This window comes from Sparus aurata, chromosome 6 (genome assembly GCF_900880675.1).
Source record: "Sparus aurata chromosome 6, fSpaAur1.1, whole genome shotgun sequence".
Lineage (NCBI taxonomy): Eukaryota > Metazoa > Chordata > Actinopteri > Spariformes > Sparidae > Sparus > Sparus aurata.
The window spans coordinates 20,245,470-20,267,364 of NC_044192.1; the positions used below are offsets into that span (position 1 = coordinate 20,245,470).

The following is a 21,895-nucleotide window of genomic DNA, read 5'->3' on the forward strand; positions in this document are numbered from 1 at the left end:
ATCACAATTGACTTAACATGACAATGTATAAAAAGGCTCATTAATAAAAACCGTGATTAACTCTTTATGAGTGTTTTTATTGCTCTTTTCATAACTAACTTTCTCTTAGGTCAATTTTAGAAGAAGACTAGAATGGCACAAAGTTCAGCGCATACTTCTGCCAAGGCCCAACAGTCCCCTTTAATTCAATATATTCAATATCAAACAAGCCCTGGATCATTCTTAACTTTAAAACCACGTATAAGTGCTTTACCATATTTCAAACTAATCTAGGAGCTGCATTGAATCAAACTCACAGATGCCAGACACATGAATGTGCCTGATTTTTTCATCATGATCCATACATTTATATCTGTAAAAAAAAATGTCATACATGTAAAGCGCCCCACTATCAATGATCCCTCCTTTTATCCGGATATGCAACAAATGTTTATGGGGTCTATTTTGAGCTGAAACACAAGCTCCTTCTGATTTTGTGGAAATCTGTTCAGCAGTTTTTGTGTAGCTAATCCTGCTGACAAACCAACCAACACACAAACGGACAAACGGTAAAAACAAAAACATCTTGGTGGAGATGCAGTTTAAATTCACTAGGCTGGTGGTACGGTTATGCCGTATGAACCAAAGAATCCATCTGTGGTCTCTTTTAGTTTAATTTGCCTTTGGTGGTTTAATCGGATGCTTCTCTGCTCCCACTTTTGGATGCATGTCATTCACTGACTCTTACATGATAAGCTACACCCCTCAGAGTGTTTCACGCTTGTATAAACTCCACCACAGATTGTTCATGTTCATGTATCCAATACACGAGCTGTATATTACATCTGTTTCTGGACAAAACAAAGAAGTTCTATTTGAAAGACACAAAGTTGTTGTTGCTGACTTGTGTCGTTTTATACAAGAAGGGGTTGGGATCCCATTAAAGCAATGTAATGACGTCACCCAATCCCTGCACATATTGTTTGGTTTATTGTTTTCACGTCCTTTGTTTGTGGGTTTTTAATTTTCTGGGACATAATGGTTTCTTATATGAAGAGAAAATTCGTGATAACAAACTCTCTCGAGCACAATGCAAAATGTTTTATAATCAATTAGCATCATTGTTCTGCACAGTCCATGACGAAGCAGTGCTTGTTTGAGATTATTCTAAGCAACCATTGCCTCGTCCCAGGAGAGAAACTTGGCAACCCTGTAAACAATTAGTACCATGTACCACTAATAAGAGAAAAACGCTGCATCAGTCGGAATGACTTGGCTCCACCTGTCCCTTAGAGGTCGCATAGATAATTGGTTAGATGTGATCTGAGGTTAAAGGTACACCTGATGGTCTGATACTGGCTATTAATATGTAGCTGATCTATGAGACATTTAGAGCTACTACTAAAACCTAAACGCGCAGGTCGCTGATGTCTCACAGCAGAGTCACCCAGTGATTAGTGGGAATAAGTTAATGGACACAGGCTTTTATGAAGTGAACAGCAGCGGCCCACACCAGCAGACGTGATCTTTCAGGCCAGCAGACAGCTCTGCAGTTGGGCTGTGATGCAGAAGGAAAAACATGGAAAATGCCTGCCTGTCACTGCATCAACATATTAGATCAATCCGACCATGAACCTGGTCAGCAAACAGGAAACCATCTGTGTGAGAGTGATTTGTTTGTCTGTTAATGCGTATATATAAAACAGCATGTGGATCAGCAGCGGTGGTAGTAGTGGTGCATGTGATGTGTGTCAAAGAATAAGCAGAGTATGTCGCCATGCAGAGGATGAGGCCATGTCAGAGGTCCTCACTGTAGATGCTATCCTGTTTGGGCTCTTGGTCTTCTCTGGAATCCTGGGAAACATCTCGGTCATCCATGTGGTGAGACAGATTATGGAGAATATATTATTGAGTTCACTGAGCTGAATGTTTCAGGGGAGGGTTTGTTCTCAGTCCTCCTTGTTTCTTCTCTCAGGTGTTTCAGTCAGCCGTTGAGAGTCCCTCTAGGAAAATCCCCCCCTCTGACACTATCCTGGTGCACCTGTCGCTGGCCAACCTGCTGACCTCACTATTCCGCACGGTGCCCATCTTTGTGTCGGACCTGGGCCTGGATGTGTCCCTGTCTCCAGGCTGGTGTCGAGTCTTCATGCTGCTGTGGGTGTGGTGGCGGGCGGTGGGCTGTTGGGTGACTCTGGCGCTCAGCATGTTCCACTGCACCACCCTGAGACGTCAGCATGTGAGCTTTGGACCCCTCGCGCAGCAGAGGGAGAGGCGGCGGGTTTGGATCGTCCTGGGGCTGGTGTGGGGGGGGAACCTGGTCTTTTCGATCCCAGCTCTGGTGTATTCCACCCATGTCCATGGCAACGCCACTGTGGAGCTGATGGTGATTAGCTGCACCACAAGGCCTCTGCTCGGCTGCATCTGGGAGTTCCCCTCCAACGAGCAGGGCGCGGCCTTCGCCTCCACCTCGCTGGCCTTTAATGAGGTGCTGCCGCTGGTGCTAATGGTTGGCACCAATCTGGCCACGCTCCACGCTCTGGCGAAACACATCCGAGCTGTGACCGCGGGGGGAGAGTCAGGAGGGACCCATGGGGAGCTGGACAAACATGTGTCCACTGAGCGTAAAGCAGCCAATGTGATCATGTCACTCGTGTCGCTCTTCGTGGTCTGCTGGGCGCTGCAGGTCGCTGCGGTGACATATTACAACCACGATGGAGGACACCACGCTGAAGGGCTGCTGACCGTGGCCCACTTCTCCGCCTCGCTGTTTGTAGGATTCAGTCCTATGGTGGTGGCCCTTGGACACGGCAAGCTGAGGAGAAAAATCACCAGCATGATACTGGGGTGGTCTAAATATTTTAAAAGTCACAGTGAGGACACTGGAGAGGGGGGCGAATGTCTAGACACTGAAGGAAAGAAGGGAAAGCAAACCATTTTTGTTGTCGAGAGAAAGGTCATGAAAGCAGAGGAGAAAGTCAAAGCAAAGAAATGATGGAAGGAAAGTGTGACTGCGTTAAAAATAAAGTACTATTACATATCTTAAATAACATTTGAAGGGAGAGGCTCGCACTCCATTCCCATTGTCAAGTATTATTACGTTTATTTTGAAATGTTTAATGCAAGTCAAACTGAGACACAGTGTGTTGGCGGAGTCAGAAATCATCACGGAGCTGAGCTGAGATGTATACTAATAATCCCTTGATTGTTCTTTTGTCTGTGCTGTCAGTCAAGTTGACTTTAGTTGTACAAACTGATAGTATGTACAATTTCCCCTCTGATGAAGACACAGGTTAGTCAGTAAATTAAAGTATGTTGGTCCTGATCTGTTTGCTCCATTATACTTTGGACTAGGTTACTTATGTCTCTCTTGATTTCACGTAGAAAGTCTCAATAGGCTGTTTACAATCGGCCATAAAAACTTTCTAGGGGCTCATAACACTTCTGTGTTATATCAACACACTTTCTTATAGGGGTAGACTGATTTAACTTTTTGTTTTTGTGACGTGTAACTAATCAGATGGTGTTGTGGTTATAGGCAGTCTGACAGAAAATTCACTGATCCTGATAATCTGAAAAATGATGATTGACCTAACGGGATGATAATCAGTCTATCCCTGACATGGATCAATACACAGATCTATCAACCAACATATTCCAAATTTCTTGAGATTCAGTTGAAATGTAAGTTGTAAGTTACACACAGGAAGACAAAAGATAAATGCTTAATCAGAATTCGTGACATTTAGTAACTTTAATGAAATTGTAGATTTCGTTGATAACCCTTTATAATTCACTGTTCCAAAGGATAACAATAATAAGCAAAGGTTTTTAGACTGTAAAACAAAGACACCACACAGTCCATCTGCCCTGTCTACATAAAGAAGTGAATCCTTTGTTTCATGTGTCCATGTAAGCGTAATTACTTTTTTAGCCCTTTGCCTTTACATTGAGTTCATCAGTCTGACTCCAGCAAAAGAAAAAGACATAATTTTCTCATACCTATAACCAGTTGATGCAAACAGTAGTTTATGATTCAGCAGTATTGTGTGCTGACAGCACTGGCGTCCATCAATGAGCGAGCATAGACTTGATGAAAGAACGCAGCCGCCGATGGCCGACAGCCAGAACAGCAGGTGACATGGCAATGAAGATGATGTTGGCAAAACGAGCAATGACGAGAAGAAAGTCAGCTGAGGAGCCGCGGTTGTAGTTGAAATAGTTGACAGAGATAATGCTGGTTCCCCAGGATGCAATGAAGAGCATTATGAGAGCGAGAATCACCTGGAGAAACACACGAAGCAAAGAAATAGGGAGGGGAAAATTTGATGAATTATGTTCACCTTGATTCTGAAAAAAACCTCTAAAACAAATGACAGCATTGTTCGTCCGCTGCTCATAAAACATTTTAACCCGCCCATCCACTTCTCATCTACATGATGAATATGCCTTCAGTATGCAACTCTATACAACCACAATGCTTTGATCACCCTCCTCTTCCTCACCTTGGCTGCTCGTCTCTCAGCAGGCACCCGTTTTATGACAGGTGCATCCTGCGCTGAACTCCGCATCCTGCTGTGGGTGTAGAGCATGTAGAGGGAGGCCAGGTTGGTTAAGGCCATGAGGATGATGGGAATGGTTTCATGGATCACCATAGATGTTGTAGCATAGGCCAGGCCACTGTAGCTGGAGGGAAAGTTCCAGACACAGCCCAGCAGGGGGCGTGTTGTGCTGCTCACCAGCATCAGGGTCTGAGAGAGGGGGGGAAGACAGAGGAGTGGGGTCAGAACATGGAGGAAAGAAGGTGGAGAGAACATATGAAATGCACTCCAATACACATTCCGCCGTACTATTTAATGTGCCAGAAAACGTTTCAGTATGTCCCAAATGCAGTATGCCAACAATACAAGGATGTCCTGTTGATGTCCGGTCGGATTTTGCATCATGGAGGCCATAACGCTTTTTTGACTGCTGATTATTCTTCACCTTTGAAAGCTGATGTTACATCGACCCTGTGTGAGACAGACTGTAAATGTGGGGCGGTAATTTCTAATTCAGAAGAATTCCCCTGGCAATACTAGTCCCATGTGAATAGGGCTTTAGTCTGCATTTTAGGGAATTGTCTTCTCTCCTGAGAAAAATCTCTTTGAACCAAGCTCACTTAAAAAAAGAAAACAATGTCCTAATCACAAAACAGTAAAAATGTTCACTCCTTAAATACAAAAGTAGATTGTTTCGGTGACCATTTGCTACACAGATTTAGATTTTTGGTTGTATTTCCCTGCTGTTACGGACACACATTGGGCTCCATTTATTTTTGTTTTATTCTGTAAGCAAACTCCTTTGCTTGAGCTGTAAAATCTAACTTCCAGTCTGCACTATTTTTATGATCATACTAAAATGAACATCATTTAATTCATACATCCAAAGCATCAATGTTTGACAAGCTGGGGATGAGACTCAGAAATCGTGTTTTACAAATTGGACCTTTAGGCTAATCCAGCCTGATGCTGCGGAAGACTCTCACCTCTGTGCTGTTCATGTTCCCATTAATGGAAAAGATATGAGCAGGAATGGAGTAAATAAAGTTGAGCAGCCAGATGAGGCCCAGACTCAGCAGCAGGGTCTTGGGAGCGCCCCGCTGCCTGTGAAGGTTCCCGACACTTGGGGCCACACGCCTCAGTGTCTGGAGGTGGAACGCACTGAGGAAGAACGTCGACCACACGTTGACAGATCGCAGCCACACCCAGATACCCATGAGGGTCTGACACCACTCTTTGGAGGAGTACAGCTGGAAAAGGAGATGTGTGCATATGTTCACAAATTTGGAACGTTCCCTGATTAATATCTTTTTCCTTATCTCCTAAAGATACTAAAGATACTCCTAAAGACGTCTCTTGTCACCAATATACACTTTGGCATAGACAAACGGTAAGGCAAGTGGTGCAAAAAAGTCAAATCAACATACTCTTTGAACCGACTGACGGATGAGTGATTGATATTTAAGAGTACAAACCTGCAGTCCCATGTCTGAGATGACCAGCAGCGTGTTCCTCACCAAAGACACCAGCAGGTTAGAAAGTGCCATGTTGATGATGATGATGTCCGAGTTTCGCCCCCCACCACTGTCACTTAATACACTCTTACCGACCACCCCGACCACGGTGGCATTACCTATGATGCCAAATAAAACCAGGATAATGTAAAAGGCTATTTGTGCAGGGGACACAGAGACACGAAGTCCCATCCCCACAAGCTCTGTGTCCACCTCCCCATCCATCGGGCCGTCCATTGCAGCCATTCTCTCAAAAACCTTGTTGATAAAGCAGCTTTACCAGCTGATAAAAAGTCTTAGAGCACACTCCATCTTCAGTTTGTGAGGTAAGTATAATTCAGTTTTCATCCTTCAGCATGCTGCCAACGTGGCCAGCGTAATCATCTCGCAGGTCTTTGCAGGAGCAGCCAGCTAACTTAAGACACTCCTTCTTGAGGTGTCTTTCTGCTGCGATCTGGTGAAACAATCCGTGTCAGAAAACACTTGTGTTTTATACCCTGGGGAGCTCGAGGTACAGGTTAATGAAACACAGGAGATTAATCAGCTTCCCTGAATGAAATGTGCTTCTTTTGCAGCTTTATTCTTGAGGCCATCCTCCTCTGGGAACTGGAAGTCTTTTTGTTTGTGTGCATGTGTTCTTGATTGAGCCCATGGACAAAACATAAATCAACGATAGCATGTTAATGTTATGTGGATACCAATAATAAACACTACAAAAAATAATACAACATAATAAAGTTTCCTTAAGTGAAAGCAGAAAAAGCAACTTTTAAAATTCCCCCCTCCTTGGTTTTCCCTGTGGTGTTACTGCCGGTTCCTCTACTGCAAGACAGTGTTAGCAACATGGCTGTTGCCAAATTTGACTGATCTCAGTGCTATGAAAAGGCAGACTTACACACTCAGTTGTATCAATAAGTATGCAGGTTCTGTTTGAACCATTTCGGGCCCTAGTGGTAAGGGAGACACATATTTGTGGGTGGAACAGACTTTGACACAACATCGGTGCCCTCTCCATCTAGTGAATGCCCGTCTGTTCACTAGTTTTACCTTAGTTTGTCATTCTCCCACTTCACTGCCTTTGGCTCCTCCATTAGTGGCCCTTTTTTTACTTTTGCAGAGATTCCAGTTATTCCAGTTGTTCCAACGTTACCTGGTGATAGTGACCAGGGAAATCAATGCGTCTTCCTGTTTTGGTTGAATGCATTGTACACTGATTTTAACAGGGAACAAATCTATATGGAGATGGTGTCATTTTTCCACCGCACATCACACTGTGCAATCAGAATTCTTCAGAATGAAAAAGTTAGAGCAAAAAAATTGTGTATTGCCAGTTTACCTGGAAATCCCTTCGTAAAAGAAAATCAGGTTGTGGTATCCCATCCCTTGTTGTCCATTCGCAAACCACAATGGACACGGATCAACTTGGTCATCACCAACATAACAAGAAACAAGCCCCTGTTTTTCACAGAAGACTAGATATACCCTTATTAAAGTCTGATGAGGAGTCATTTGCAAGCCTCCCCATCACCAACTGGTTCGAAGAGTGTGACAAGTACGGAGTTCCCACAGGAGATATTCAACAAAGATAAAGGTTTTAAAGATAAACAGCTGGGTATGAAGATCAGTAACATCTGCCACTGAAGTGATGCTTGGATGTGTGGTGTTTTTAAGTACGTTCATAAATATACCAATGATGTAGCAAATATTCATACAAATACAACAAAAGGCATCAGTAGATCCTTTTATTCACAGTAACTGCCAGCAATTTTAAGATTTTATAAAACATAATGACATAACTGACTACTACCTCTCATTCCTTTCCTTTATGTTCTATCTGAGCGAGTAAAACAGCATTTTATTGTTCCATTTAACAGCATTACACCCCTCTCTATTGGAAGAATGCTTCATTAATGGATTTGGGTGTTTTAAAGTAATAAAATTTAATGGTGCATGATCTTTGTCTCTTATGTCTCGTGAAAATATGGCATCTAGTTGACCATTTTCTCAGTTTGCAATATCTGATTACAGCCAACAACCACTAGATGGCCCTGCGAAATACCAAATAAATGAATACCGGGGAGCAGGACACATCTTCAATGTTTTTTTTTTTTTACAAATGAAAAAAAAAAAGAAACCGATTCTTATGGACACTGTGCAAACATCTTTTATAGAAATCTCCTTTCTCTTGTCCTTTCATTCATCCAGAGAAACATTGTACAAGCCTGGCAATAAATTCAGTAGCACAAAAATACAAAACAAGTACATTTAAATATATGTACTTGTATATATATATATATATATAATATATATTCATTCACAGTACGTATTCAATATATGGACTGAATACTTAAGAGCGTCGTACAGAATTAGGTGGCTGAATTTATTTTATCTGAAGAGCCGATAATGTAAAATACAGCAATAATTTTTATGCTTTACAAACACTACATCCTCGCTGTGTTTTTAATCACTGAGCACAAAGCAGACTGTGAATGTCTGTGATCCAGAAAAATGTATGAACACGGTCTTCTCAGGACAAAAAAAGATACATCTTTTTCTGACTTGTTTATGATAAGCTTCAAAAACAAAAAGTTTGATACTTTCAATATTGTGAATAATCCAGAAAAGGCCACAACTGTTACATAAAAAGTAGAGCTTTGGTCATTATAGATAGATAAAAATGATTTATGCCATCACACATTAACACTGGATTGTTTTTGGTTTGCCAGTTAGCTCAAATATGATTTGCTGCCTGCAGCCACAAAATGGATTTTGGAAAAATAACTTTGTACTTACACGGCTGTGCAACACAACTCTGTTATATTAATACATTTGGATAATTTTCTTAAATACGCACACTTCCTGTAAAAGGAACATTTAAATGATGAATCAGTGTCAAGCATCATGCAAATCTAAAATTAACAGACAAGGTCACGGTCCTCTAACTGGGCATACAAAGCTTCTTCAGCTTCAGACTAATGCAAGGCTCTGAAAGGTAGAAGTAATTGATGGTCATGATGATAACTGATGATCACATCTCATCACCTCTTATTCAGCCTCTAAATGGATCTCCTTCCTCTACCCTCTATAGCTGCACCACAGTGGGTCATCTCTTTCCATCCTGCTGGCAAACCCTTCATGGAAGATCACCACATTTCATCTGGCATTAGTTTTTTACGGTAGATACCCTTCCTGACGCAACCCTCCCAATTTATCCAGGCCTGGGACCAGCAATTCATTCACTGGCTTGTGGCGTTGGAGCAAACTGGGTGTCAGTGTCTCGCACAAAAGACACTTGGACATGTGGACAAGAGAAGGTGGGCATCGAACCACTCTACCTTCTGTGCCCCTTGCCATTTAAATAAATCATGAAGTGAAATAGAAATGCAATCCTGGCTACTGTAGTTCAGCTTCTCTGGTCATAGTTCATTAGAACATTTATATATTTCTACTTGCACCTCTACAATTCATAATGGAGATGTTGTGTGGTTTACTGTACCTCAACGACTTATCTGTAGTGTTTTCAAGCTTATCGCATCCTATTTCACTTCTCAGATGAGCAAAGCCCTAAGCCAGAAAACATGTGATTTACAGCTATGAAGATTTTAAACTAGTGACAGGTGATGCCAGAAATTTGGATTTTGATCTGACATCAGGGGAATACAAGGCAGGACATCTCTTAACGTGTTAAGATCTTTAAATATGTGTGCAAGGACAAGAGATCGTCTCATACATTTTCTAGTAAATACACCTGTGGTTATGTAACAGTACAATTTAAGAGACAGCTGACCCTGTTGTGATAACAGGCGGTTAATCACAATAATAAATAATGATTGTCAATAACAATGGTTCCTTGCACAAAACATAGAGGCAGCTTTACCTGCACACTCTGACTAACTCTGATATGATCACATCCGAGAGGCTGTGGAGGACGGCTTTCCTGCAAATTTTCATTTTCAGGACAAAAAAGAGTATAATTACGCCAGATTTGTTGAACCATTGTGAGGACAGAGGGCTGGGGCTATGTGATAGAGCCTTTTCTGTCATTTAAGAATTGAGAATTAATATTCAGTCCTATACAGAGTATCTAGTGCACCCAGCACCTCAAATGCTCGATTTCACTAATTGTTTTGCTCCAGCTGCTTGATTGGTTTGGTTGTTAACCCCACTGGTTGGCATCTATCAGAGAGGGGAGACAGGGAAACAGGAAATTACACTTCCTCTAATGAACCAAACCTGCTATGTAAAAATAAGTGCTAAAACTGAGAAAGAAATATTCAGCTCAGCCAACCTGTGTCTCTTTCTGCAGTGCAGCATATCCCGTCTCCCCGGCCTGAGCTGTAGACGGGGGACACACACACTCGACTGCCTGGCGTGAGGTGTGTTAGCCGGGTTGAACGAGAGGTAGGAGGCAGGTAGACCGAGGAGGTGGAGGGCTTCCAGGAGGAGCTGAGTGAACCCTCTCTCTCCCAGCTCAGCCAGTAGCCTTTCAGGCCTTCCTGACGGGCCTGCCACGCCACCTGCACCTCCTGACGCTGCACCGGGGTCAGCTGAAGGTCGGCCAGGGTGGGCAGAGCTGCTGCGCGGAGAAAAACATGGAGAGAAGATTTAAAGATTGATGATTCACAAAAGGTCAGAGAGAAATAAAACAGAACAAATTAAATGTTTACAACCAAAGACAACTCAATTATCGTGAAGGGGGAACGACTAAAGGACAAACTCAAACAAAACGCACCCTCTTGAGTGCACGCCCTCACAGACATGGCTCTTTCTTTTCCATTCACATGCAGAGCGCTGACTGTGACCAGGTACTGAGTGCCTGGCTCCAGACTGGTGAGTAAGGTGGAGTTCTGCTGGTTGTGTAACGTCACGGTGCGGACGTGTCCGCTCGGGATTGCTCCGTACTCCACCGAGAATCTCTGGACTCGAGCCGGCTGCAGAGGACCCCAGCTCACACGGATCTGACGAGGGCCAGAGTCTGACACGGACACCACGGCTGGGCTTAAAATGTCTGAGGAAAATGAAGGCCAGCAGCAATTAAAGGTCAATTATAGATAATTATAGTTGGCTTGTACAACTGTTGAACCAATCAGGGGTTGTGCGTGTAACTGCAAATTAAAGGACAGGAAACAAAAAAAACAAAAAAAAATCCCTTATATAACAAATAATCAACTGTCTTCGTCAAGCACTCAGTCTGCTGAATGTATGTTAGAATAATGAAAAGTCAATAGGGCTGGGTACTGTGACAACTGAACCCATATGATACCAGTACTGGTTCCTGGAATTCAGAACCAGTACCCAACAGGACTTTACTCTCTTTGTAAAAATAAAAATTTAATTTCACTTGTTAAATATAACCAAAGTCACCAAATAAGATCGACATTGCTTCAAAACAGGACGCTGTGCAAAGACCTGGAAGCAGCTGGAGAGACTGGTTTCACTCAGTGCACTTTACTCAACTTGGATACAAGAAAATTATGAAATATCGGCATGATGAAAATATAAATAACTGTCAAAAGGAACATTAAAAACAACATTGGAGGGCAGATATATAGTTGGCCTGATCCTGATGGCCTGAAGAAACACAGGCGTTTGTCCAAAACTCTTATATGAAACCAGTGGTACAGGAATTTCATAGTATTTACAGAGAAATATTACAGTGCCAAAGCACTGCTGTAGCGACAAAAAGATAACAGATTGCTTCATCGTATTCAACAGCATGTCGGTAAGGACTTTATGATGTGAGTTTTGGCTAATGCCAGTGAAAATGCGTTGGCGTTAAATAAAATAGATGCAGTTGCGGACGTTCTTGTATTACATCTATGAAGTTTTCTATCAGGTTCTTCCCCTCTTTTCCTTTTCTTGAATTAAGCATGTTATGTTTTAAATCCTCTTACCAGGAAGTGTGGTGAAGTCCACAGAGAGCGTGTTGAACAGCTGCTGGTTGGACTCTGGGTGGAGGGAAGCTGTGTAGGAGGTATCAGGGTGAAGGTTGGTCAGCTCTACCCAGCTGGAGTCGCCTGGGAGAAAGCGTCTGGTCTCAGGGTCCAGTTTCCTCACAGAGTGATACCGGAGTTCATAGTAACCGCTGCCTGCATCCAGAACAGGACGCCACTGCAGCACAGCACTCTGGGAAGTCAAGTGAACCACACGCAGCCGTTCTGCACGAATGATTTCTATAGATAAGATGAGACGAGAGCAATGGGAGACAGAAAGGCATAGAGACTAATGTCTAATGTGCTAAATCTCATATTCAAACACACACACACACACACACACACACCAATGATGGCGTCCCTCAGGTCATCTGTGATGATGTCAATGTTATCTATGTCCACAGAGTAGAGGTGAGACTCCAGAGGTGGTGTCACTGCCCGTTGTAACACCCGGTAGTTGCCATGTACCGTAGACACAGCCAGCACAGAAACTCCCTGCGCCTTCAGCTCAGACATCGGCTTGTCCACGTCCCCAGGCTGCACACCATCAGTCAGCCACAGCAGGATCTTTGGCACCTTCTCCTCCGTCTCTGGCAGAAGCCGCTGGGCCACCCTGAGCGCCGCCTCAGTGTTGGTGTCCCCCTGCAGCTGGCGAATACTCTGCAGTGCTTTCTGCAGACTCTCCTGATTGTTGTGGACATCCAGGCCAAACTCTAGGTTCGGGTTTGTGCCCACTTGCAGCAGCCCGACTCTCACATGCCCACGGCCCAGTGAGAAGGGGCGAAGCAGTTCGCCGGAGAAGAGCAACAGGATTGAGAACTCGTAGTTTGCCACGCTTCCTGAAGAGTCCAGCAAGAGGAGAATATCCCCTTCACAGCAGTTTAACTCTGTGCATAACAGGAGGGAAAACAAGAAGGTAATTTCAATACGTGGGTAAAAACCCCAAATCATTCTTGTTCTTGTTTACCATGTTACCATAGGCCATCATACAGTGTTGAAACCTATATTATTTAAAGTTATTTAATTTTTTTTGCTACTTGTGGGCAGCATAAATAAGCTGTCAGCACAACACTGACATTTTATCACCTTCATGATGATACTGACTGTGTGTTAGCAGGTTATTTATTTAGAAAAAAATTTATGATGGAGACAAAAGGTAATCAGCCAAGTACACAGAATAAAAATGTTAATATTGAGCATTTTCGCAAACCACAGACACATTAAACGTTGATATCATATACAATCATTATTCTCACAATAAGTGGGGAAGGGGGTGATGGTGGCACCAACAGGCGTGAAAACTGACAACCAAGAGACAACTGCTGGAGACGGCATCTACATTTGGAAATGCAAAACCACTGGATATCTTTAACAAAACGTTAGGACATTTTCCAGCCGTTTTTTAAACCTGATAAGTCATAAAACATAATCAAAAAGGAACCATAAAGCTACAACAAAAAGAAACGTAAATTTCAAACATATCTGCAGAATTGTACATTTAAGGGTCTCTGTGGAACTTCTGTAACTGTGAGTTTATGTTGAGATGAAGCAGTTAAGAACGTGCATAGTCACGTGCATAGTGCAAGTCACATCCTTTGGACCGTGAGGAAAAACTGACCTGAGTCATACACAAAGACCAACAGCATTATACAAATCGTCCAACGGCTTATAGTCAACAAAGAGAGATGGGGATGGTCTCATTTTTCACGCCACGTTGCAATCCACTCACACAAGGCCAATTAAAGGGTGATTCATACATGTAAATTGCTACATAGAGCCCCTTTAACATTGATTTGGGGACCACCTGAATGTAAATTAAATACCACCTTCCTTTTAGCTCAACGGTTGCTCCCCAGCTAGTTGCCAACTCTGCTGCGCAAAGACGGATAGGTGCTGAAAATGACGCTGAGTGAATCAAAACAATTACCTGTAAGACGTTAAAACGCTCCACAAAAGTGAGAGTAGCTGCAGATTCAGGCGAAAATCTCTGTGGGCTCGTCACGACAAGTGACCACTTTTCAAATACTCTATGAAGTGTGTGAAATGCTAATTTGGCCCATAAATATATGAAGAAATGGCAGCTCAAAACTAGATCCTCAATTTCCCCCATTTTTGGAAATTAAATCAAAGCACGGACAGGGAATCTTTTATTAATGATTAGCATGGAATTTTCATAAAACGTGGTGAATTATTAGGTCACTTTAATTTCTCCTTAAAGACACTAGAAACTGTTGGCAGTGATGAATCATCCCATCGAGACTACTATTAAAATCTCAATCATGAAAAAAGGGGCACTGATTCAAGGTTTCTTAAAGACTGATCTTATTATTGTCACGGATGCCATAACTGGAAGCACTGATTAAAAGAATGAAAAGGTAATAACAGGTATATGAGGTGTCTCATTTCATGCCCAACACTCTAAAATCCCGGGAGCAATCTGCCGCGCGGCTCCCGCTGTATCAAAACATGTCGGAAAATATTGCACCGAGAACACTTTGAATTGAGCTCCAGCAGAGGATTCATGTGCGGAGGAATCAAAAAAGGATTGGTCACAGGAGTCGATTCATCATGTGGAACTGGAGAGAGTTTTACGTCGGCGATGAAACAAGAACAGCGCAGAAAAAGAGAAAGCACAACCCGGATCTGGGGATCTGTCCAATCTTCAACCTGTCATCACATCTCAGAAGCAATTGTGCTCTGGTGTGTTGTCAACGAGTCGACTCAATGGAAGAATCTTCAACGAAATAACCAACAATCAGATCGACGGCTGACTCACTCGACTGTTCCTCCGGGAAAACCACTGAGCGTTTACTCGAAATCATGTGGGGTTTGTCACATTATAGGCCTGCAGTTCATGAAATGTTGGTCTTGTACCATCACCTATTATAAATGACTGATACACTGACATTAGTTCATATAATTAATGTGGACTGAGGATCAGACTAAATGATTCAATAATTCCTATAATCCCCTACATAATGTGCACATTGGCTTTATCGCCCCACTTCTTCCATATCGTTCACACCTCTCTGTCTTTTCCACTCGCAGCTCCTCCGCAGTACACACCCTTTGTTTTTATTGCAGCAATGGTCCATAATCATTAAACTTTTATAGGGAGGCAGAAAAAATAAAACAGCAGGAAAATAAACAGGCGGAGAGGAAATGAGGGAGAACAGAGCAATCAGACAAGGAGGTGCCAACAACTTAATGAAACACAGATAACTCACAAGAGAAGAGATGCTACAGGAAGGGAGGCAGAAGCTTCACGAACAAGAAACCTCTGTGGGTTTTAAATGTATGTTTATAGGCTATGTTTGGTGAAGAATGGGGGGTGGCTGATATGGGAAAATGAGGCAAAGAACAGAGAAACGACAGAAAGATGAGGCGAGATGACTGGATTAGAGTTGTTGATGGAGATGTAGAGGAATTGCTCCATCTTTGCATTCCTCAGAGGAAAAGTGCCTGTGAAAATATGAGATTTGAGCATGTCGCCTGCCATTTACCTGGTTTCAAGCTGTGCCAAGGCCATATGTTACACTGCAGAGCTGCTCAGATGAATGAAATATTATGTTAATGCTTCCTGTGAAGTTTACTGACAGCGTTCTCAACATGCGCCGACATCAAACGGACAGATGGTAGACTATCCAGTCTGTGCTGCATCAAAATCAACGCAGGCTACTTCTGAACTCCTGATCATCTAAAACACATTACAAATGAGCTGTGTGTGGACTCTGCTGCCTTTGGAACATTTACAGATTCGCGGCTGAAAAGTGACACTGCGGTTGAATTAAAAATTCCACGCATTCCATGTGGGCTTTTTGGGAAGGACCTCTAACTAAGCCAATAAGCAAAAATATTTACTTTTAATTAGCTGTGGCCACCTGTGAGTATGACGGCGTCCTCTGTGTCAGAGAAAGCACGAAGAGCAGAGCTCCTAATGTCCTTCATAATACAGTAACAGACTTCTGCTCCTCCAGAAGAATTAAACACCAACAATAAACAGCTTGCCTGCATTACTGAGCTAAATTGCAGGGTTTTCTCTGAATTTATAAGGCAAATTAATGCGATGCAATCCAAACTAAAGGACAGATCTAATGGTTGTAACTGGTCTCCGGTCGACTTCTTCAGCAAGTTTCACTCAGAATCAAGATGTTGTTAGTTTATTTTCTTCTTCAGCTTTTCCAGCTTTTTGTACAAATATATTATCATGGTTTGAGTTTTGGTTTGGTCATTTCCTGTTTTATTTTATGAATTATAATCTCATGTATTGTGTGTTACTCTCTACTTCCTATATTTGTCTTTTTTACTCCATCTTTGCTGTTTATACATGTGTTTTGTTGAAGTTTCAGTTTGTAAAAAAGTTGATTTTTGAATCTTATCCACAGCCCAAAGTCAAATACTGACTCTTTGGGACTGCAGGTCGCCATCCCATAGCGTCGATATTTGAGTTAGGAATGAGACCCGAAAATCAACATTTATACAGATTGGACCTTTAATTAATCAGTTCCTGTGTGTTTTAGCCTGTGGTTTTCCTCATTATCTGTTGGTTTGTCTGTGTCTCCTGCATTCCTGTGTGTTTCCTGGTCCTCGTGTGTCCTTTTTATTCCTCGTTTCTTCTCTAGGACTTTTTGGTTCCGCTGTTTTATGTATTACTCATTTTTCTTGGATTCTCCTTGTTGCCTTTTTGCTCCCAGCTTTTGTGTCACCTACCTTATTTTCTAGCCTTTGGGACTTTGGATTTTATTACAAAACACACATTTTTCTTGGGAGGACCCCCAAACCCTCGGCCCAGTATGTGCACTTGTGTGCTGGTGGACACACTGTTTACTTGCATATGTTTCTTAAAACTGATTGACGTCCACTTGGCTGCTTCCAGTGCTGTTATGATTCGGAAAAGATGACGTTTTCCATAGCTTACAGTTTGTATACCCATATATAATTTGTTCCATATGAAGTCACAGGTCAGCCAGCTGGCTTCTTTTTCAAGATTAAACCTATGAATGCAAACCTGCACCTGCAGTGGTATACTAAGTATTCAGATTTTTCAACTGAGTGAAAAGAAGCATTTAAAAAAATAAAAAAATAAAAAAATAAGTAGGTAAGAGGTAAAAGTTGTATGACTCTTTTTTTTAGATTTAGCCAACTCTTTTTTGGCTAAATATTCCTTTTCGTATCAAAAGTAAAAAGGACTCCTTATGCAGAAAAATACCACCTGTGAATGTGACACTATAATTTATTATCCTATTGGATTATTATGATTGATGCATGAATGTGTAAGCAGTATTTTCTTTAAACTTAATATTTATTTTCTTTCATTTGCTTCTACATTGAACAAAACTGTGACACAACAGAAATTAAAAAAATAATGTTAGCAAATTGAGTGTAAGACAATTCTAACTTATTATTATGCTGCTGGGAGATGTAATCTGTCACTGCATCATACAGTTAATTTGTTTTGAATGTAAAATCAAAGTCTGACAAGTAATTAGTTACTATAGCTCTAGTGGAGTAAGAAGTACAATGTTACAAAATGTGGTGGAGAGAACTGAAACGTTACTACTGATGCTGGCTCTGCTACTTGAGTTAATGTTTTGTAAACAGCTGATCAAATAAAAAGATATAAAACAGAGGTCCATTTCGTCAATGACTTTTCATATTACTGCTAATAACTGAATATTTACACTCACTGTGATATTTACAAACAAGTGTCTTGATTAGATCTACTAGGAGCATTTAAAAAGACACACCCATTACATTTACCAATTAAAAATATGAAAGTGTTTTGCAATACACAAACACAGTCATACTGTCCATGTGACAGCTTGTTTAGACCAGCCTGCCAGTGGAAATGATCCCAGTCTGTTGATTAATATTAAATATTAGGTCAAAAGAAATTATTAACAGCATTTTTAAAATACTTTAAACACTATCTGTAAACACGTCAACGTGTCTATACATAAATTGTAACTTTCACAATAAAGGACAAACAAGTTTTTTTCTGAAGGGTTAACTTTCAGCCCCAGACTTCCTTTACAGAAATACTAATTTTCATAATCTAACCCCAAAGAAAAAGATGGATCGAAAATGTCAACTTTGGACACGTGTACCAGGTCTCTATATGGTTCATGTTTCATTCGGGGATATACGTGTCTATCTGTTCTATCTCATCTGTGTTGTAGCCCGTGCTATCAACTCACCTGTGGCAGGTAGAGCACTCTGCGTGTTGCGCCGCGGCAGCGTCGCCCACAGTAGAAAACAGCGAAGTAAAAAGTGCCTCATCTTTCCTGAGCAGCATTTAAAAACTATTAATTTGATCAGAAGCAGCACGGGCAGGTGAAGTAACCACCAGCGGTTCTTCTGTCACCGGTTTCCATCGCACAGTGGTCCAGTCTGTGTTGTGATCCTCCTCTGTCGCCTCTTCAGCAGAGTTTTGCTGCTGCGCGGTTCCTCCGAACTTTTCTCCAATAAACACCTGCGTCATGCCTTCTCCTCATTGTTTGTACGGTGGGATTACTTCTCTCCCAGTCCAACAGACTGTCTCACTTTTCAGGTCCATATTACTCCTCCTCCTCAAACTGCTGAGCCAGGAAATACAATCAGTCACCTTTTGCTGGATATTGTTCTTTGGTGGTGCGTTTAAGGACTCATCCTTTGGCTGTTGAATGTTATTTCCCTAGTTTATGGTACCCTCCAACATTTTTTCATGTAGCACTATAAAGTTGACACCCATGTAAAAGACTATGTGTCCCATAAGAACCAAGAAAATCTCATCCTGAGCGTGCCAGGATTACAAGCCTGCTGTGGCTGCAGAAAGAATGATCTCATCAGTTTTCCCTGTACAGTATCTAGAGCTGGATGAATAACAGTGAAACTGATCTGATCTTCATTCTCTCTGGGGACATCCATACAGGCCCACAGGCTGAAGACACAACCGAACCCCACTTTTGGGGGGGGGGGGGGGGGGTTATGTGGCAACAGTTATGTGGCAAGAAACCCATTCAGGCTGAGCACCAGTGAGGAAAACCAGCCAGTCCATTAGACAGGATTACAGTAAATACCACAGCTGCTGCTTATCAGAGAGATAACTCGGAACAAGTGCAGGGTATTCACATACATTTATTGCAGTTGACTACAATAGGACCCATGTCTGTTTGTGTGTGTGTGTGTGTGTGTGTGTGTGTGTGTGTGTGTGTGTGTGTGTGTTCATGTGTGTGTTTGTGTGCCACCAGATAAAGATAAAAGGCTTAATAAATGGAGGTCACTGACACAATGTGCCCTCTTGAGATGAGAGCCTCCACTGCCAACACAGAGTGTCTGCTGCTTCACTGGAAATAATGTGGATGTTTAGAGTTTGCTTGTGCTGTACATGACAGAGTTTCGCATTATTCTTTTACACTTTTCACCAGCTCTCCTCAGACAGATTGAGGTGTAGTCTGGGATCGATTTGGGATGAAGAGATAGAGACACGTTGTCATCTGGTACACGATCTGAACCATTTTTACTTTACGTCTGGTTTCTCTGTCGAAGTGAAGTCTGTTCACGTTGTCTGCAGGTTCAAGAAACCCTGAACACTTGTAGATGTTCTTAAATTCTGTTGCACTTCGACCAAATGATGCGCGGGAGACATTTTTGTGATTTGCTTTGATTTCCTTGAAGCAGCACACAAGAAAGCAAAAGTTAGACATTTTGAGGACACACGCTTATGATTGATATCGCTCTCACGTCTGTATACAAAACTAGTGCAGTGCCTGTTCAAAACAGGCTGTTCGACACAGATTTCCTCAGTCTTGAATGTCCAAAGTGCCAAATTTAGCACTTCCAGTGGTCGCAGTTCAGCACCAGCATGTTGGACCAAAACAAACAGGCGCGTGAGCCACATCTCCCCTCTCCCTTCGCACAGGAAAGGAATAGTTTCCCTTTTGTGGACCATATCAATGATGATGTAAGTACATTAGACAAGTGAGAGGATGTACATATTGGCTAAGACTGTGTTTGCATGAAACTACCACTATTTTTGAAGCAAAGTGCTGCCAAGTAACAGTAACCATTGCAGCTGTTCTATTCATATTTCTGCTGACAGAAACGTCAAATCTCACCTCCAGTTCTCAGTGAAGAATAGAAAACCCATGTTGACCGCATCTATCCACTCATCGAGCCTTATTTAAAGGTGTTATTGATTACATAACTAATACTGCTTTTCCACCAAAATTAGCGGGTCTACACAGGTTTTTAGGTTTCAACCTGCTAAAAATCACTTTCCTACTTCCCGCTGGCAAATCAGCCCTGTGATTTTTATCTGAAGCATTATGATGTTGTACATCACTGACGTCACGTTTCATGTCACGAATGCACTGGAAACAGTTTTCACGGAAGAGAAAACAACAATATACCCACTGTGAAAGAAGCGTCAGTTAGGAAAGATGATTAAATTATTTTGTCCCCATTCAGGTTAGCTGGCCGCTAAACCCGAAGTTGGCCGGCTTGGTCTGTGATCAAAGTGTTTTCTTTAGCCGGGAAGTCAACCTTTTTTGGCTTCAAAACACCACTGAGCAGCTTTCATAGGAATGAACAGGACTCCACCTTCAACACTGTGTCCGGTAATAAAATGTCCTTAATAGACTACATCCCAAATTCCTTTCCTTATTTACGTGCCACCAGTAGATGAGAGGGATCCCATGTGAGCCCAGCTACAGTCTGCAGAGCCATGAGGCCAGTGTGCTGAAGCCACACCCCAGCTGCTGCACAGAGCAGTGTTTGCTGATTATTCAAAATTTTGGTCAATAATTTGATAATGAACGTGTGGCGTAACCAAATTACACTAAATCCGACACTGCGCTTCCTTAGATGCTCAGCAAAACAGCTGTTGAGTTTGAAGTAAATCATAGGAACAGTTCTATCTAAATAACACAGACAGATGCGCAGAGATTCATTGTTTCATAGTTAGATATAAAGTTCCTGCCAGCAGATGGTTAACAGAAACTGGCAGGAGACTTTAAACTTTGAAAGTAATTTCCCTGTGGTGAAACATTTGTCGGACAAGAACATAACCTCTTACATGTAACATCAGTGACAAAATGTTTCCTTCCTGAAACACAGCAGGTTTCCTTCTCATGTCACCACTGATAATATGACGCTGCATTAAAATACCTTTTGGCTCTCCTCCTCGGATAGTTTATGTTCAATGTCTGCGCCCACAGCCTATGAAACTGTAAAACCAAGCTGACGGAACACTCCTGAACTCACCAGACATTCTATGATTAAACTGAAATGTGCACAAGCACTCTCTCTCTCACACACAAACACACACACACACACACACACACACACACACACACACACACACACACACACACACACACACACAGAGAGTGGCTTTTAGTTGACAGTCTCATCTCATCCCTGATGTTGAGCTCATATTGAAACTCCTATCAAAAGTCACATTAAAATGCTTTTTCAGTGTGTTGTCATGGATATGTATATTTAAACCTGTCCTTTTCACTCAGTGAACTCAGGTGTATTATTGTGCAATAGTGAGCGTTGTTTAGCTTGTGAGTCAGACAGTTTCAGATAAATGGTTCAGGTAAAGCAAGTGTGGTCAGTTCTGCTTCACATTTGCAGTCGTTCTAGTGGCAACGCTCTGTTAATGGCAGTGTCACTGAGTTCAGTCCACCACTTTAGTCCAGACTGAAATGTCTCAGAGGCTTTCAGATGGATTTCTATTAGATGTTGAATGGATATTCATGTGAGCCAGAGGATGAAAAACCTACGTCCCCTGACCTTTCATTGAGCAAGTTGCCATTTTTATGTTCGAAGTGAAATATCTGGATAAGTATCAGACAGATGTTGTGAAATTGGTTTGGACACTCATGTCCCCCTCAGGAAGAACTGAAATTACTTTGGCAATATTGTTTGATCTATTGCCATCATCGGG

At 42.1% G+C, this 21,895-nt stretch overlaps 3 protein-coding genes across 4 annotated transcripts; 1 reads left to right on the top strand and 2 right to left on the bottom strand.

Annotated features, from left to right (window-relative positions):
- Positions 1 to 1,770: 1,770 nt before the first annotated feature.
- On the top strand, positions 1,771 to 2,971 carry ora4 (olfactory receptor class A related 4). Its single transcript, XM_030419142.1, has 2 exons — positions 1,771 to 1,860; positions 1,955 to 2,971. The coding sequence occupies exons 1-2, from the start codon at positions 1,774 to 1,776 to the stop codon at positions 2,969 to 2,971; spliced, it is 1,104 nt and encodes a 367-aa protein (XP_030275002.1). The 5' UTR covers positions 1,771 to 1,773.
- Positions 2,972 to 4,047: 1,076 nt separating this feature from the next.
- On the bottom strand, positions 4,048 to 6,368 carry LOC115583024 (olfactory receptor class A-like protein 4). Its single transcript, XM_030419387.1, has 4 exons — positions 5,993 to 6,368; positions 5,504 to 5,767; positions 4,482 to 4,727; positions 4,048 to 4,260 (listed from the first exon to the last, which is right to left on the bottom strand). The coding sequence occupies exons 1-4, from the start codon at positions 6,275 to 6,277 to the stop codon at positions 4,048 to 4,050; spliced, it is 1,008 nt and encodes a 335-aa protein (XP_030275247.1). The 5' UTR covers positions 6,278 to 6,368.
- Positions 6,369 to 7,758: 1,390 nt separating this feature from the next.
- On the bottom strand, positions 7,759 to 18,637 carry LOC115583011 (von Willebrand factor A domain-containing protein 1). Of its 2 annotated transcripts, none has more exons than XM_030419371.1 (6): positions 18,162 to 18,637; positions 12,312 to 12,851; positions 11,926 to 12,204; positions 10,764 to 11,039; positions 10,320 to 10,604; positions 7,759 to 10,207 (listed from the first exon to the last, which is right to left on the bottom strand). In XM_030419371.1, the coding sequence occupies exons 1-6, from the start codon at positions 18,241 to 18,243 to the stop codon at positions 10,188 to 10,190; spliced, it is 1,482 nt and encodes a 493-aa protein (XP_030275231.1). In that variant the 5' UTR covers positions 18,244 to 18,637; the 3' UTR covers positions 7,759 to 10,187. The 2 variants fall into 2 exon arrangements, with proteins under 2 accessions (XP_030275231.1, XP_030275230.1); XM_030419370.1 differs by having other exon boundaries at positions 10,320 to 10,607; positions 18,162 to 18,636.
- Positions 18,638 to 21,895: the final 3,258 nt, after the last annotated feature.

Excerpts from the sequence above, each read along its gene's own strand:
- LOC115583024 (XM_030419387.1), bottom strand. The coding sequence starts at position 6,277 with ATGGCTGCAATGGACGGCCCGATGGATGGGGAGGTGGACACAGAGCTT. Across the intron at positions 4,728-5,503 it reads GGAACATGAACAGCACAGAG|ACCCTGATGCTGGTGAGCAG; the intron begins GTGAGAGTCTTC and ends CCCCTCTCTCAG. Across the intron at positions 4,261-4,481 it reads CTGAGAGACGAGCAGCCAAG|GTGATTCTCGCTCTCATAAT; the intron begins GTGAGGAAGAGG and ends GTGTTTCTCCAG.
- LOC115583011 (XM_030419370.1), bottom strand. The coding sequence starts at position 18,243 with ATGAGGCACTTTTTACTTCGCTGTTTTCTACTGTGGGCGACGCTGCCG. Across the intron at positions 12,852-18,161 it reads GAGTGCTCTACCTGCCACAG|AGTTAAACTGCTGTGAAGGG; the intron begins GTGAGTTGATAG and ends TGTTATGCACAG. Across the intron at positions 10,208-10,319 it reads CACTGCAGAAAGAGACACAG|ATGCCAACCAGTGGGGTTAA; the intron begins GTTGGCTGAGCT and ends CCTCTCTGATAG.
- ora4 (XM_030419142.1), top strand. The coding sequence starts at position 1,774 with ATGTCAGAGGTCCTCACTGTAGATGCTATCCTGTTTGGGCTCTTGGTC. Across the intron at positions 1,861-1,954 it reads ACATCTCGGTCATCCATGTG|GTGTTTCAGTCAGCCGTTGA; the intron begins GTGAGACAGATT and ends TTCTTCTCTCAG.